Source organism: Setaria viridis, chromosome 4, assembly GCF_005286985.2.
Source record: "Setaria viridis chromosome 4, Setaria_viridis_v4.0, whole genome shotgun sequence".
NCBI classification, from domain to species: Eukaryota; Viridiplantae; Streptophyta; class Magnoliopsida; order Poales; family Poaceae; genus Setaria; species Setaria viridis.
Genome location: NC_048266.2, coordinates 11,267,727 through 11,282,533, shown reverse-complemented (window position 1 = coordinate 11,282,533; position 14,807 = coordinate 11,267,727). Strand labels below are relative to the sequence as shown.

The following is a 14,807-nucleotide window of genomic DNA, read 5'->3' as shown; positions in this document are numbered from 1 at the left end:
TGGGAGAGTGGAGAACCTCCAAGCATCTCAAGGGGATCTCAAGGGAATATTCTTCTCCAACTCTTCTCCTTGTGCCACATAGCAGGATCTGAGGCTTTGAGGCGGTAACTCCTGGGATAACGACCACAATCGCCTTTAGGAAGTCACCAGGGGCCGCCACGTGGAAGCTCAGCACGAGGGGAGCTAGCACTGGTTTGGCCCAACCATGGGTTCGGCTGAACCTCGGGCACCGCCTCTCCGCCTTTCGTCTGGGACGCTACTTGATGGGCCCTCGAGTCGGTCCTAGGTGCACGCACCAAATTAAGGCAGTTTACCCCCTCTGGTGGGCGCATGGATCCATGTGCTCTTTCCTGATTGGCTGGAGTTGTGTTTCTTTGCCACTTGGATGTGTTTCCTCCTCCTTTCTAAGGATAAGTGACCTGCATACAATTATTTATGAACACTTGTGGAAATGGTTAGTAATTAACCCCTACCACTAGGTTGATACTCATCTTTCTAGCATTTTTGTAGGAGTTGACAGTCTAGATTTGGCACTTAAGAGCCATCAACAAAAGTCATATATTGAAAAATGCTTAAGAGATATGAGATGCATAAGAGTAAGGCCACACCTGTTCCAATAGCAAAGGGCGATAAGTTTAGTGAGAAACAATATCCTAAAAACCAATTGGCGATAAGTTTAGGGAGCTTAATATGCTCAAGTCTGTACGCATCTGGACTTGGCATTTGCAAACGGAATGTTTGGAGGATATCAGCAAAATTCAGGAAAGGTCCACTGGATGGGTGTCAAGAAAGCATTACATTGTTGCCAAGGCTCTAAAGATTTCATGCTCACATATAAAAGATCAGATAACCTTGAAGTTATTGGTTCTTCTGATGCTCATTTTGATGGGTGTCACGACAGTAGAAAATCTACATCAGGATATATCTACACTCTAGCAGGAGGAGCTATTTCTTGGAAAAGCTCTAAGCAAAGTTTAGTTGTAGCGTCGACAATGCAAACTGAGTTTGTGGCATGTTATGAAGCGACTGGATAGGCTGTGTGGCTTAAGAATTTTATTCCGGGCCTTAAAGTTATAGATAGCATTACGAAACCGATTACGTTGTACTGCGATAATCAATCTGCAGTGTTCTTTATAAGTAACAACAAGTCAAGTGGTGCTTCCAAACACATTGACCTTAAGTATCTTGTTGTGAAAGAAAGATGCCAAGATCGAACCAGCTCGCGGATCCGCTCACTAAAGGCTTACCACCTAATCAATTTAAGCAGCATGTTCTAGACACGGGTCTGGTGGATAGTCTTTAGGTCCTGATTCAGGGCCATTATGAACTCCCAATAATGTATAAGCGTTCTAACAAGGTATTTCAGTGAGACTGTATGTAATGGGTCCTAGTAGCGAATTAAATGCTACTGACTGTGGGTATTTACTGTTGTACTCAGTGTGAACGTAAGTGTGATGCTAACAAGTTGTTGACCATTCGATCAAGTGGGAGAATGTTGAAAATTTTAGTTAACGTGATCTTCTCGGACACCAAACCGAGAGGAACTTGTTCCCCACGTTTTTCCCCTACGTGAGGGAATAGGACTCACGTCTGTGATCAGCAGGCACACGGTTAGTTTCCTAAACGGACTCTAGGCCTTGCCTCCACAGCTCCATATAAAACTAAGGGGTCGGGAGGCTTTCCAATGCATCAAGTCCTAAGCTTTTAGCCAAAGATCTAAAACACCGATTGCTAAGGGAGCTGGAGGAGGTAGAAGCTCTAGTTCCACATCCACGACCAGGTCAGTGCCATTGGCGTCCAGAGGGGAGGCTCTACCCGGCGAGAAGCTCAAGTTGCCGATCAAGAACATCCCCTGCTCTTGAATCGGCGTTCTGCATCAACATTACTACATCTACATCGACGTCTTCACCAACTTAGGAGGCATCCATGGCAGCTCCTAACGCTGGTATAAGATTTATCCGCCTAAATTCCACATTAGTAGATTGATTATGGTTCAGGCTATGAGATCCTCTGTTTATGTGCTAATTATGTTAAACAACAAAACTAACAACATGCAGACATGCTACATTTACATAATTACATGTCCAGAAAAAAATTGGTGCATGCATACACTGACATTTTGGGTGTGACAGAAGAGAGGAGCGTGCTGAAGAGAATATGTGCCTTAAAATATCATTATTATTCTTCCCAGTAAAAAGTACTTGACATTATTGACTTTGCAATCTTATACATATGGAGGTAGTCCATAAGTACATACTTTTAGTAGGGGCATCCTTAGACATATTGTTTAGCGACATCCATTGGGTAACGATGGATACAGTTTGCCCATGCCGAGTCAGCACTATGAGATGGTAGAATGCACTTCCACACGGCGCTATTGCACTTGTATCCGGACCCAAATCCAATCATCCAAACTCTATCCCCCTTCCGCATCAGCTGCTTAGCCTCACAGTACGCCATCTCGTACCATAGCGAGCTGCTTGAAGTGTTTCCAAATCGATGCAATGTCTTTTTTTTTTCCTCGAAACAGGAGAGCTGCCGATTATATTAAAAAGAAAAAAAAATCCCAGACTGGGTACAACAACAGTCACCAAAGTAGCTCCTAATAGATAACGCCGACTCAACTCAACTAAAAAAAGAACTCTATGACTGGTCGTCAACGCAAGCCACACAACGCTAATGCCTCAGCAGCGACCACTACGCCATACCACCACCACCCAGCAGGAAAAGCCGCCAAGTAGCCCTTATCTCCAGCCGTCGTCCCCGATGATGTTCCACGCCGAACTAGCCGCTGCCACGCAGGACTGGCCGCTACAGTCCGCTGCAAGCCGTGTAGCTACCAGGGCTTGCCCACCATGCTGCCGTCGTCCTCAGGTCACACATACACGGTTGTCGATCTTCCAATCCACAGCTTTTTATCAGCAGAAGTCAAAGGAGGAGCACACTGCACCACACCGAAAAGGCCACCGCTCTGCATGACCCAATGCCGAAGCACCGCTACCACACTGTACACACCAAACAATCAAAACACCGCACCAGATACTGGCCCTCCAAGGCAACTCGAAACGCGTGGGGGCCTCGCCACATCCACCACGCATGGTGGGGACACATCACTTAAAGCGAACGGGGGCCTCACCACTTCCGCCGCTGGACTCCACACCAAGGATCTGGACTTGCTTTGCCGTTGGGGGTGACATTGTGCCACCGAGCTACTCCAATAACTTCACCTCCACCTTGCCACCACCAGAATCTCAGTTGTACCATGAGCGCAGACACAAAGCTTCCCGCGACAATGGCATCCCACCGCTACCGGCATAGATCCTCGCACTACCGCAACGGCACCATGCGGGCGGCCGCCACGGCACCAGCATGGCCTCGTGGCATTCGAGCCGCTACTCCTCCTCACTTGCGTGGCCATCTCCGTGCCACCGTCCTCCGCACTGGCACCCTCTCCATGCCGCTCTTCTCCATGGGCCGCCGCCGGCCGCCGCACCTCCTCCGCGTCTCGTCCTCCACCGCCTCCTCCTCCTAGCAGCCCTTCCTACTGTGTGCCTTCTTTGCCCTGCGCCGGGGCCGCCGCCGCGCCACTCGGACCACCGCTGTCGCCTCCGTGCCGTCGCTGCTCCCTAGGAGCTCACTGCCGGGGACTGCGGATCCGGCCGCTAGAGGGACATGTCGACCCCACCTTGCCGTAGGACCACGACTGCCCGCTTCGCCCCTTGCTCAGCCTCGGCCCGTGCAGCCGCCACCACGCGGCATCCACCCCGGCGCGCACCGCCCGTCCAGCTTCCGCACCAGGCAGGGTGACCGCCGCCTCACGTGGGGGAAGCCGTCGCCACCGCGTCTGGCGACGGATCTGGCCGCGGGGGGCCGTATCCGGCCTCGCCGGCACGGCCGCGTGCCGCCCTACGGCAGCTCCCTCCGACATCTATGGCGGCCACGCCTGGAGATGAAGGGGGAGAAGCAGGCCGCCCCGCCGCCACCGTCCTCGTGAGCCATGCAAGCTTCCGGCAGCCGGCTTGGGTGGCGACGTGGCGATGAGGAGAGGGAGGAAGGGGTGGCGGCGGTAAGGGTTTCGTCCGCCCGTGTTGTCACTCACGCGGGAGTCCTCGATGGTTCAACCTGCTCGTCGGACAGATTGAGGCTGCGTTGGACTGCATCAATCACAGCTTTCCCACCAGCATGTACGCAGAAATGTTGAACTGCGAAACTGAAATTAGGAACACAATGCTTTGTACTTGTAGTTTTCTTAAACACCTTCTGTGCGATAGTGGAGAGCAAAAATGAGAACTGCTCAAAAATGAGAACTGCTCAGAGACTGGGAGCACAAGGGGGGCAGTTGTGGTTATGTTTGATTTTAGTGCCTCACCAGCGGTGGCCACAAGGTCCTTAGACAAATTAAGTCCTAGGTTTCCCTCCTCGTCTTCCTCATGGAAGACACAATGGTACGCACTGTCCTGGGCGCTGGTGGATTTTCGCACAATGTGCATGAGCTCAAAACGAGCATTGGCCCTTGAAGTCGAGAGTAGCACGGCAGCACCTCCCATGCGGAACAACATGTTGGTCAGCTGCATCGATCGCTTCCTCCCTGCATAGTACTTGCCTGTCAAGATCTCCGTGGATACCACCAGCGCGTGTGCACCGTAAGACATGGTTTGCAAGAGGTTTCTTGCAAGACCAACCGCGATCAATCCTGCACTGCATCCCATCCCAGACAGTTCCGTATTGCGGATACCGCTACGTAGCTTGTATCTATTTATTATGATCATGTCAGTCATGGATGGTATCATTGTGGTGCAGCTGCAATTGACAATCAGTATGTCAATTTCGTTAGGCTTGACTGACGTCTTGGCTAATAGATCATCAATCACTGTGAAGATGACCATCTCTGCTTAAACTATGAATAGGGGGGATATAATGAAGTGAGGAGGGGAGGCAAGTCTCGTTACCAAGGCCAGATCGTCTAAAAATGTTTTTTAGGAAGGAAATGGTATCATCATCAAGGAACAAGCGAAGAGTCTTAAACCAGGTAGTCGGATTGACGCGGTAGTTTGAGTGTGGCCCAAAGCAAGCGTACTCAACAAGGTATACAGTGCGTGAACGTTGGACAAGATACTTGATAGTTACGACGATTAGGAGTAAGAATGCCCAGAGGTGGTGGATGTGTGGGGCGATCGTAGTGGACCAGGTGAGTAGCCCGTATTGGAAAATATGTGTGACCTTGAGGATCATGGCAGTTGCGGTTGGTATGGTGGCAGCAGAGATGATGATGCAATTGTTCACTAGATGGTTGAGATATTTGATGTTATTGGCATGTAACCTTGAGCGCATACTGTTCAAGAAGACGGGTGGGGTTTTTAAAGCTGCTACATGCTCTTACAATGCAGAAAACATGCTCCGATCAAAAGAAAAGTCCATAATATCATATATCTGATGGTGTGGTGGTTGAGCCGTGTAGTTACCGCTCTCTCGGTGTTCATCTTTTAAACACACGTATGTGCTTTCAATGGTAAATATACGTATAGGCATTTGATATGGGTGTGCCCGTGAGTGTGTGTCCGTGCATGATGTTACAAGTCATAAGGGGAAAAGATCAACTTTGGAATAAACAGAATGATTTTTTGGTAAAGCTAAACTCATCGAGATTTTATTGTGTAAATTTTAATGGACAACGAGTCTACGATGGATATGGTTTCTGTCATTCGTTTAGAACAGCTCAAACAAATGTCATAGTGTGTATATTTCTATTCTATTATGTGGTGAGCCAAGCCGAAATCAGCCACGATACCCACGAGTATTTCTTTCCAAGAGTAATTTTGCCATCTAATTTTACATTTTTTAGGTTGCAGGCATGCTGCCCTTGTTTTCTTCTATTCTATTATGTGGTGAGCCATGCCGAAATGATCAGCCATGATACCTACGAGTATTTCTTTCCAAGAGTAATTCTGCCATATAATTTTACATTTTTGAGGTTGCAGGCACGCTGCCCTTGTTTTCTTTTAACCACCATGCCGCCATAAGAATCCTCAATGTTCTTTTTTTTTTATGCTACAAAACATGCTGCCCTTTGGCAATAACAATCCTCAAATACCTTGCGCCTGTTGTTGCTAGCTTCTTCCTCATCCTCCCCATGTTCGAATTTTCTAGGGTGAAATGTTAATTGTTAGAGTTCAAGTTTGACATTTAAATTTGCAATGGAAGTTTTGAGTTGAAATTTGAAATTCCGTCGGTATAATGGTATATAGAAACTCACGTTGAAGGCCTTTTTCTATATCTGAAAGGACTTTGGCCTATGTGGATGTTTTCTGCTCCATGTTTAGGTACTCTCATGGAAAGAAATTAAAGCCTGACCTGCAATGGAATAATGAGATGTTTTCTGCTCCATGTGATCACTTTAAGCTCTCCACGCGGGTGCACGTACATGTGACCAGCATTTTCTTGAAGTGCACATCAAATGCATCGTTCTGAGCTTCCGATGTGCCATCCAAATTCCAAAGTAGCATTTGGCTTAATATATGTCTATATAGTCTATGAATTAACTGGAACGAGATAGCAGTTCAGTGTTGTTAGTTGGAACACTTTGGTCAAATCAGGGAAAAAGCATGGTCAGTATTAGGACTCGATGCAACGGTTTGGCTCATCCGTTCATTTAAAAAAATCGTTTTCCATACTAGTTGCCATTGAGGGTCTGTTTCTCCTTTGTTTGAGCCATACTGTCTTTTTCAATACTGGCATGTCAGGATTGAATCAAAGTACAGAAGATGAAATCAAGGCACAAGGTGCCAATGGAAATTTACCCCGAGTGCCCATCAATAAAACCATCGAGTTTCATGTTTCTCCCTTTATTATTGACATATAAATCATCCAATAAGGAGCATAGTGAAACACGACATTTCAATAACATATTTATCAGATAAACCAAATTAAAACAAAAACGTAATCTTGGATATCGTCCAATATACATCTCATTTACAAAATGAATTAGCAAATAAGAATGAAACAAAACAGATCGATGTATTGAGTTGCATGTGCCGATTAGTTTTCAACCAAAAGCTTAAGCCGATAAGTGAATGAAGATGGTCAATTCACTTATACTTCAACACCATGGGCTTATGGGCATTGCCTGAATAGTTTGAAGTTAAAAGAACAAAACTCCTTATAATTATTTAAATATATACTCTTCTGAATAAAATCATGATACCGCCCAGCAAGAACCAATGATCATCATGTGCAAGTACAGAGCCAGTGAACCACCAACTGATTCAAACCCTCTGAAGCAAGGGCAAAAATACTTCTGATACATGTCCAACAAAGCAGTACAATTTACTTAGCTAGCACTAATGCACTAATAATATTATTCGACCATCGCCACAGCCCATAAGGACGAAGCAAGTGCCACTCGAAGGCACAGCTTACCGTGGCGAACTGATCTGTGGAAAAAACAGGCACGAAATTTGATTTAAATTGAATGAATTACTAAAGCAGCTTCGACGAGTTGTTTGTTCTTGGCGTCATTTATGACGACGGACGAGCGGCGCGCCGGCCGGCCGGCGGCGGGCGGCCGCGCATGCACCTCCCATCTGTGCGCAGCCACGCGCCCGGGCACGCGCTACACCGTACAAGCGCTGCGCATACACCGTGCGTGCGTGCAGTGCATTCCGGAGCGCACGGCTAAGCTTTATGCGAGGCCGGCGACGGCGACGCTGCCCCCGGCGGTAGCTCGCTTGACGAAGCGGCCCTTCATCCGCGGCCGCTTCTCGGCGTTGAGCTTGCGCACCTCGTACCGGATCTTCTTGGCGAAGAGCCGCGTCCGCCGCTTCTCCCTGTACCGCGACACTCGGGCCTCCCGGCCGCCGTCCATCATCCCCAGCCTCGGCGTGCCGAGCTCCTCCCCGACGTGCCCGACCATTCCTCCCACCACCCACATGCTCTGTGTGCACAACCAGTTTCCAAGTTAACAATCGATATGATTAATTTCTCCAATTACTAAAGATGTCACGACACGAGTGCGTATACGTGGTATGAACGTACCGTGTAATCGTGGGGCCAGCTGCCGTCGAGCTTGACGTGCGGCCGCTCGCCGCTGCCGGTCCACGGCGAGCTACCCCAGCTCTGGATGATCGCCTCGTAGTTGAGGGTGAGCGATAGGCTCGTCTGCGAGAACTGGGCGTCCGTGGCTGCGGCGCTCGTGTCGCTGCTCGCGGCCTTGTCGTCCGGTGTCTCCTGAGGCGAGCCGTAGTCGAAGTCGATGTCCAGCATCTCGTCGGACGCCTCCGCCTCCAGCTGGACGCCGCACGCCGGCGTGCCGCTTGCGTCGAAGGCGCCGCCGCCGTCGATCTCCAACTTGACTCGCGCGACGCCGGCGTCGTCGTCCACCGGATCGAGGAGGCCCAGCGTCTCCATGTAGAACGACGAGTCCTCGTTGCCATCGTCCAGGCCGCGCCCGAGGAGGGCTTCCATGTCAGCGGCGAACTCCCTCAGCTCGGCGTCGGTGGGCTCGAAGCTGGCATGGCCGTCGGGGAAGAACTGCACCGGCGGCGGCGCAGGTGCTGCTGGATGCGGATTCGCCGGGTCCTCGACGGTGCCATCCTCGTTGCAGGACGACGCGACGGCCGCTGCGTCCTCGAGAGGCGGCGGCGAGCAGAACTCGGCGAGGGCGGGGTCAAAGATGGGGACGCGGTAGAGCAGTTGCTCCTCCTCCACCTCCCCTTCCCCGTTCCGCCCCTCGGGCGAGTCCCCGTCCCCGCCCGCCGCCTCCGGCACGACGAGCCGCCGCGACAGCACCTGCGCGACGCTCTTGGCGTGCCCGCCCCGCGGCGTGCGCGCCTTGCGCCTGAACCACGCGGGCACCACGTCGTCGCGAGGCTCGCACTGCGCCGCCCACGCGGGCGGTGGCGCGCGCAGCGGCGACGTCGGCTGCAGGCGCACCCGCTCGTGGCGCCGCGCGAGCGGGTTCGCGGAGTGCACGGAGGTGTCGCACCCCTGGCACAGGAACGCGTCGTCCGCCGCGCAGTACCACCTCGCCCGCCGGCGCAGGCACCCGTCGCAGGCCCGTGCCGCCTTGCCGCCCACCGCCCCAGCCGCCGCCGCCGCCTTCGCCGAGCTGCCCGTGGCAATCATCTCTCTTCAAAGCAGCAGTGTGAGACGATCTTAGCTCTCCAGTGATGTCTCCTGTACGCTCTATAGGGGATGGGACGTAAGTATTCACATGTATCAATGTACAAATGAACTTTGTACTGTGCAGATTACAATTTTTTTTGATGCCGGAAATATCGTGGGCTTGGGTTTTGTAGCACGGGAGGAGGTGGTGGGGCCGGCTTGTGCACTTTTTCGGGGACCCACGGTGTGTACTTTGCACTTTTGGTGTCACAGTAGGGTACACCTGCAGGTCTTATCTGCGACGTGATTGGTTGAAGGGCATGCAGCATCCGGCGACGGCTCCTGTGATTGGCTACGACGGGATTTCCGGTGGGGTCAACCCGTTGAGCTCCCAGAGCTCCCGGTCGCTCTCACGGTGACTGTGGGTTCCCGCTGGCAGCGGGACCGCGTGGACCCGGTAAGAAAAGTCTTTCTTCAATCGTTTTTTCCCAGCACAGTGATCACAACTGCATCTTAGTATCGTATACGCCTCACTGCATGTTTTGTTACCATGACAAACCTCGGAAAGAGTTCTTTCGGCTCTTGGAAAAATTGTCCAAATGAAAGGTGGTCAAGTTTGAAAGCGTATGCATATGCATGTGCTATTTCAATTAGATGAAGCATCATCTCAAATCAAGAAAAATCTAATTTGTTCCTACACTATTTTAACTGTTTCTTGTAAAACCATATTTGCCCCAGACGGGTCCTCATTATTACATAAACAATTCCAAATGCGCTAAAACGACCTAATCCTATTTATTGTGAAGATTTAGAGCTGGCATACAAAATAGAGTTTCGAGTGAGTACAGCTGATAATGATCAGATCTTCAATTGCATTGTTGTACATTTATGCATTCCATGTCAAGGTGAAGTAAAATTAGATACTAGCATAGCTTGTGCGCCGCGTCCTTAGGTATGGTCCCCCAAGGGCCAAGGAAGACCTATTTGCTCAAAGCTGCCATGCCCGAAATTTGGAAGGCCTACAAAATCGCACGCCCAAAAAACATGAAGAAAATATTTGGCCTCTGGGGGGTCCCCAGCTGGAGATTTGAATCGTTTTCGAAATGTTGATGCTATGGAACATAGTGGTTGATGACACCTTGGAAAGTAGTTGCGTGGTCAGCATGGGCTTACAAAACACTCGGCTCACGGCGATGCCGACTTGATATGCAAGAATTATACAGGTCTTATCCAGTGAAGATAATGCCGCCCAGTGGATTGCAAATGCCTACCAGGCAAAGAAAATAGAGTCTTGTGCAAGCTTTCTTCGTTCCAGCTCTCCTTGTCATGGGAGACTAAATTGTGCTTAAAAGCAAATGTAATATAGTCGGTACGAGAGTAACAGGGGTTTAAATCTAGACTCTCGATTTACAGTGAGTCAAAGTGAATAGTTCTTTCATTTGCAGAAGGTTGTTCATATTCTGCTGGTCTTTTTGGTCCCTTTTGCATCCATCCCTGCGTACATATTTTGATATAAATTCCTTAGTCAATGGAAATAAATATAGATGCGTACTTGGCAAAGGTGTACATATAGGTTTGTTTTGTGCATTAGGATTCAGAAATATCATTCATCATTTCAGCTAGCTAGTATCAAAGAGCTAAAAGTAACGGAATAAGTTAAAAAAAAAAGAAACTCACCATATACGAAGACGGGTCACCGCCGTAGCTTTGTCTTAAGAACAGGCGGAATAACCTTCGCTGGCCGCTGGCCAGGAAACTATGAGTTGTATATGATCACATTTTCCCAATGACTTTTAATTTTTGATGAACTGGTGGTTATGGCTTCTTGAGAATATCAGTATATTGTAAAAAGTTTTTCTCTCTAGTTGTTGGTCAAGAAAATACAACATAAGATAACGAACAATTACATATACCACTGCAAAACTGTATCAAAAACGTTAAAGCAATTCATACTGAAAATTTTGTTTTGACTATCACACTGTTGAAGCGACCACTAGCAATCACTGGACAAGTATAACCGCCGGGAAGTTACAATTTACAAGCAGCCGATCAACCTGCCAAGTCCTAGTGATGACTGCTCTGCAGTTCTCTAAAATCCCAATTCCGGTTTGAACATGGGGGGTAAACATATCACATCCTCATCCGCACGGCGAATGGATTAGTATACGTCGCATCTGAGGTACAGATCGTTTGCTTCTAAAGGGTAGCTTCTGCTCAATCTCTGAAGTCGTCTTTATTACCTTCCTTTCCTTTTCCTCTTTGTCCTCGAGTGAGCTATAGCAATCAGTTCCGACATTCTCCAGCAATATACCGGTTGTCGACAGGATAAATCCAGTTGGTATATTACTTACATATATAACATCGTATACTCAAACATTTCGTTTTTTTCCATGAAAAATAACTATGCACGTACCAAGTTCTGGTGGGCAAAAATCCATATATATATATATATATATATATATATATATATATATAAAAAAAATAGATGATTGAAACAGTCAAGGATGTTACTTTTGCTAGCTATAATATCAATATATCATTCTCTCGGTCTTCAAATTCTCAAGTGATGTGCATGAGAAAATCATTTTGAAATAAAGTAGAATGCCTTCCTCACATCTTTTTTAGTGTTAGGAGCATCTTCTCACATGTTACTTGAATTGTTATTGGGATCAACAAAAAATGACTTAGTGATGATCTTTTCAGGAATTTTCTCTATTTTTTCTGTGGTAGATTCTTAGGTGATGATTGTTTAGAGGCCACTCACTAGCAGAGTTTTTTTTAACACTAATGGAGATCTACAATTTGTGTTGTGGAGTTTTAGTTGTCAATATAAAGGGAGTCTCACTATCAGAACCAAAGTATATTCTTTGTGAAATGGAGGCAGGTGCTCCTCCAAAATTGGACAGCAGAGTGAGAGTTGGAGGTGAGTGAACTTAGCCGGGACATCAACGTCATGCCCATCCCTGCGGTCCAATGGGAGAAGCTGGGGTACTCTTCATGATCCAAAGCATGTCAATTGCCAATTGCACGTCCAGATCTTGGTCCTATGTGACTGATGTCCATGTCACGCTGATATGGACGCGCTTCTTTCCCAGGTTTACCAGCTGCAGTACATGTTCATAAGAAGATAGAAAACTAGAATATGAACTATAGACTCCAAATAGCCAGAGTGTCATTCGAATTCTACTAGTATTGGATCTAAGTATTTGAGATGTAGTAACTAGTTTATTTACATTTATAGTATGAGTACCCCCCAGGCCATCACACGATTTTTTAAAAAAAATAAATGAACCGCTACAGAAAGATTAAACTGGATGGAAGGACAACGGAGGAGCACAAAAATCAAACTTCCCATTGTTTGCTGGTGGGGCTAGTGTTTATCCACTTGATTCATATGTCCTTGTCAACATACCTTTTGGACACCGTCTTTGTCTTCGCATGTACTACTATATTCCACACTCTGAACGCGAAAATACAAACGTCACGGAGAATTCCAGCAACTATATATATTTCGCGGGGATCTAAATTGCATGAAGGGACACGTGTCGACGTGAGACACTACGGTCTGTGACCAAACATGTGCAGAGTCATATGTAGGGTACGGTACAGGATGTGTAGGGATTGTCCAAGAGCAGGATTTTGTCACGACCCTGGGGTAGTGAGGGTACGGGGTAGCCATGGGAGGTTGCCGGCCGCTGAGTTGCTGGCTTCTTGCCCGTGTTGCTCAGGGGAAGGTCGCCTAAGTGATGATGGCAGTAGAGATGAGGAAGACAGAGAATAGGAGATGAGATAATAGATTGGTCTAAGCTTATCTATTCCTCCTCTGCGGTCTCTATAAATAGGCCGGATTACAATTAGAGATAGAGTCCTATAATGACTTAAACACCCATATCTCAACTAATTGCACAACGAAAACTCAACTAATAGCTATCCAATGCAAAAAGGACTCTGCTAGCCGCCTACTAACGCCTCCTTCTCTGATAAGTACTCCCGACCATAACATCTCTCCCCTCCTTCGGAAAGAGCTCGTCCTCGAGCTTGAAGGCGGGATACGTGTGCTTGAATGCCTCCACATCCTCCCAGGTGGCCTCGCTGGCAGGCAAGCCTTCCCAACTCACCAAGACTTGCCACTGGCCATGAGCAAGGTGACTTCGAATGACAGCAGACGGCGTGGGCAGCACCCGGCTGTTGAGCATTGGAGGCAGCGGCGGTGCAGCACTTGGAGCCTGACCATGGAATGGCTTGAGCACACCAACATGGAAGATGTTGTGAATACGAGCCCCTGCCGGAAGCTGAAGCCTGTACGCGACATCGCCGATGCGTTCCAGCACTTGATACGGCCCATAGAAGCGCGGAGCCAACTTCCCTTTAGTGTGTTCTGGCAGGGATGCTACTGGCCGGTGTAGAAGTTTTACCGAAATCCAGTCGCCCACGCCAAACGCCATGGCAGTGTGCTTGGTGTCGTAGTAGAGCTTGGCATGTTCTTGAGCCTGCAGAAGACGTTCCCGAGCTGCCTGAAGGAACTCATCTCTGTCCAGCAGCATCTGATCGACAGCCGGCGCACGAGCGTCCCTCTTTTCATAAGCAACCATTGAAGGAGGATCCCGGCCATACACCAGCTTGAATGGCGTGGTGTGCAACGCGGAGTGATAGGCCGTGTTGAAGCAATATTCCGCCCATGGTAACCAACAAAGCCCTGCTTGGGCCGGTCGCCGGTGAGACACCGGAGATACATCACGATTACCTTGTTGGCCGCCTCAGATTGTCCGTCGCTCTGGGGGTGAAAAGCGGTCATTGACGATGCACGTTAGTAGACCGTGAAGCTGCACCACCTCATCGAAGAAGGCCCGAGCCACTAAGGTGGCCGTGTAGGGGTGAGGATCACGGTCTTGTTGTTCATGCGTGACAGGCCCTCCACAAAATCCATGGAGATGTCGCTCCAAATTAGCGATGGGACAAGGAGCGACTGCAAGAGGCCCGACGGATGCAGGTGACTGGTCTTGTTTCACTGGCAGGTGGAGCAGTCACGGACAAAGCCTTGCGCCAGGACCTTGTCGCCTGGGATGTGGAAGTCTGCCCGGAGGCGATGGAGGGTGCGCTAGGTCCCCTCATGTGCGACATCATGGGCCTAAGACAGGAGCTGAGGAACGAGCGGCGCTGCTACCGGCACGAACACGTGGCGCACCTTCAGGATGAGGCCATCCTTTACTGCCCATTGTGGCCCCTTGCGCCCAGCCTCCACTTCCTGGCGCAGGTGCTAGTAGTCTAGCATGCCGTCCAGCTGCCGACGGAGCTCTTCCCATAGGTGGAACATGGGCGAGGATAGGGCCATGGCCTTGGCAGAGGCAGCCTCGCGCCGCGACAACGCATCCACCACGACATTAGTGCTGCCCGGCTTGTATTCCACGGTGAAGTTGAAGCCCATGAGCTTGCTGATCCACTGGTGCTGGGGAATTGTGGACAACCGCATGATCAAGCAAGAACTTCAAGCTGTAGTGATTTGTCTTGACTACGAAGGACCGGCCCCAGAGGTAGGGCCTCCAGTGCTTGATCGCCTGGGCTAGTGCTATGAGTTCCCGCTCGTAGGCTGCCAGCCCTGCATGCCGAGGGGCCATAGTCTAGCTGAAGAAAGCGACGGGACCACCTCCCTGATGCAGGACGCCACCCATCCCGGATCCTGACGCGTCGCACTCCACCACAAACGGCCG

General features: G+C 49.3%; 1 protein-coding gene and 1 pseudogene across 1 annotated transcript; both read right to left on the bottom strand.

Moving 5' to 3' along the window:
• Positions 1-3,928: 3,928 nt before the first annotated feature.
• On the bottom strand, positions 3,929-5,034 carry LOC117852138 (3-ketoacyl-CoA synthase 6-like; annotated as a pseudogene).
• Positions 5,035-7,258: 2,224 nt separating this feature from the next.
• Positions 7,259-9,277, bottom strand: LOC117851454 (zinc finger protein CONSTANS-LIKE 16). The gene is made up of 2 exons (XM_034733275.2): positions 8,032-9,277; positions 7,259-7,930 (listed from the first exon to the last, which is right to left on the bottom strand). Exons 1-2 carry the CDS (start codon positions 9,118-9,120, stop codon positions 7,679-7,681), a joined length of 1,341 nt encoding a protein of 446 aa, XP_034589166.1. The 5' UTR covers positions 9,121-9,277; the 3' UTR covers positions 7,259-7,678.
• Between the last annotated feature and the right edge of the window lie 5,530 nt (positions 9,278-14,807).

Excerpts from the sequence above, each read along its gene's own strand:
- LOC117851454 (XM_034733275.2), bottom strand. The coding sequence starts at position 9,120 with ATGATTGCCACGGGCAGCTCGGCGAAGGCGGCGGCGGCGGCTGGGGCG. Across the intron at positions 7,931-8,031 it reads GCTGGCCCCACGATTACACG|AGCATGTGGGTGGTGGGAGG; the intron begins GTACGTTCATAC and ends TTGTGCACACAG.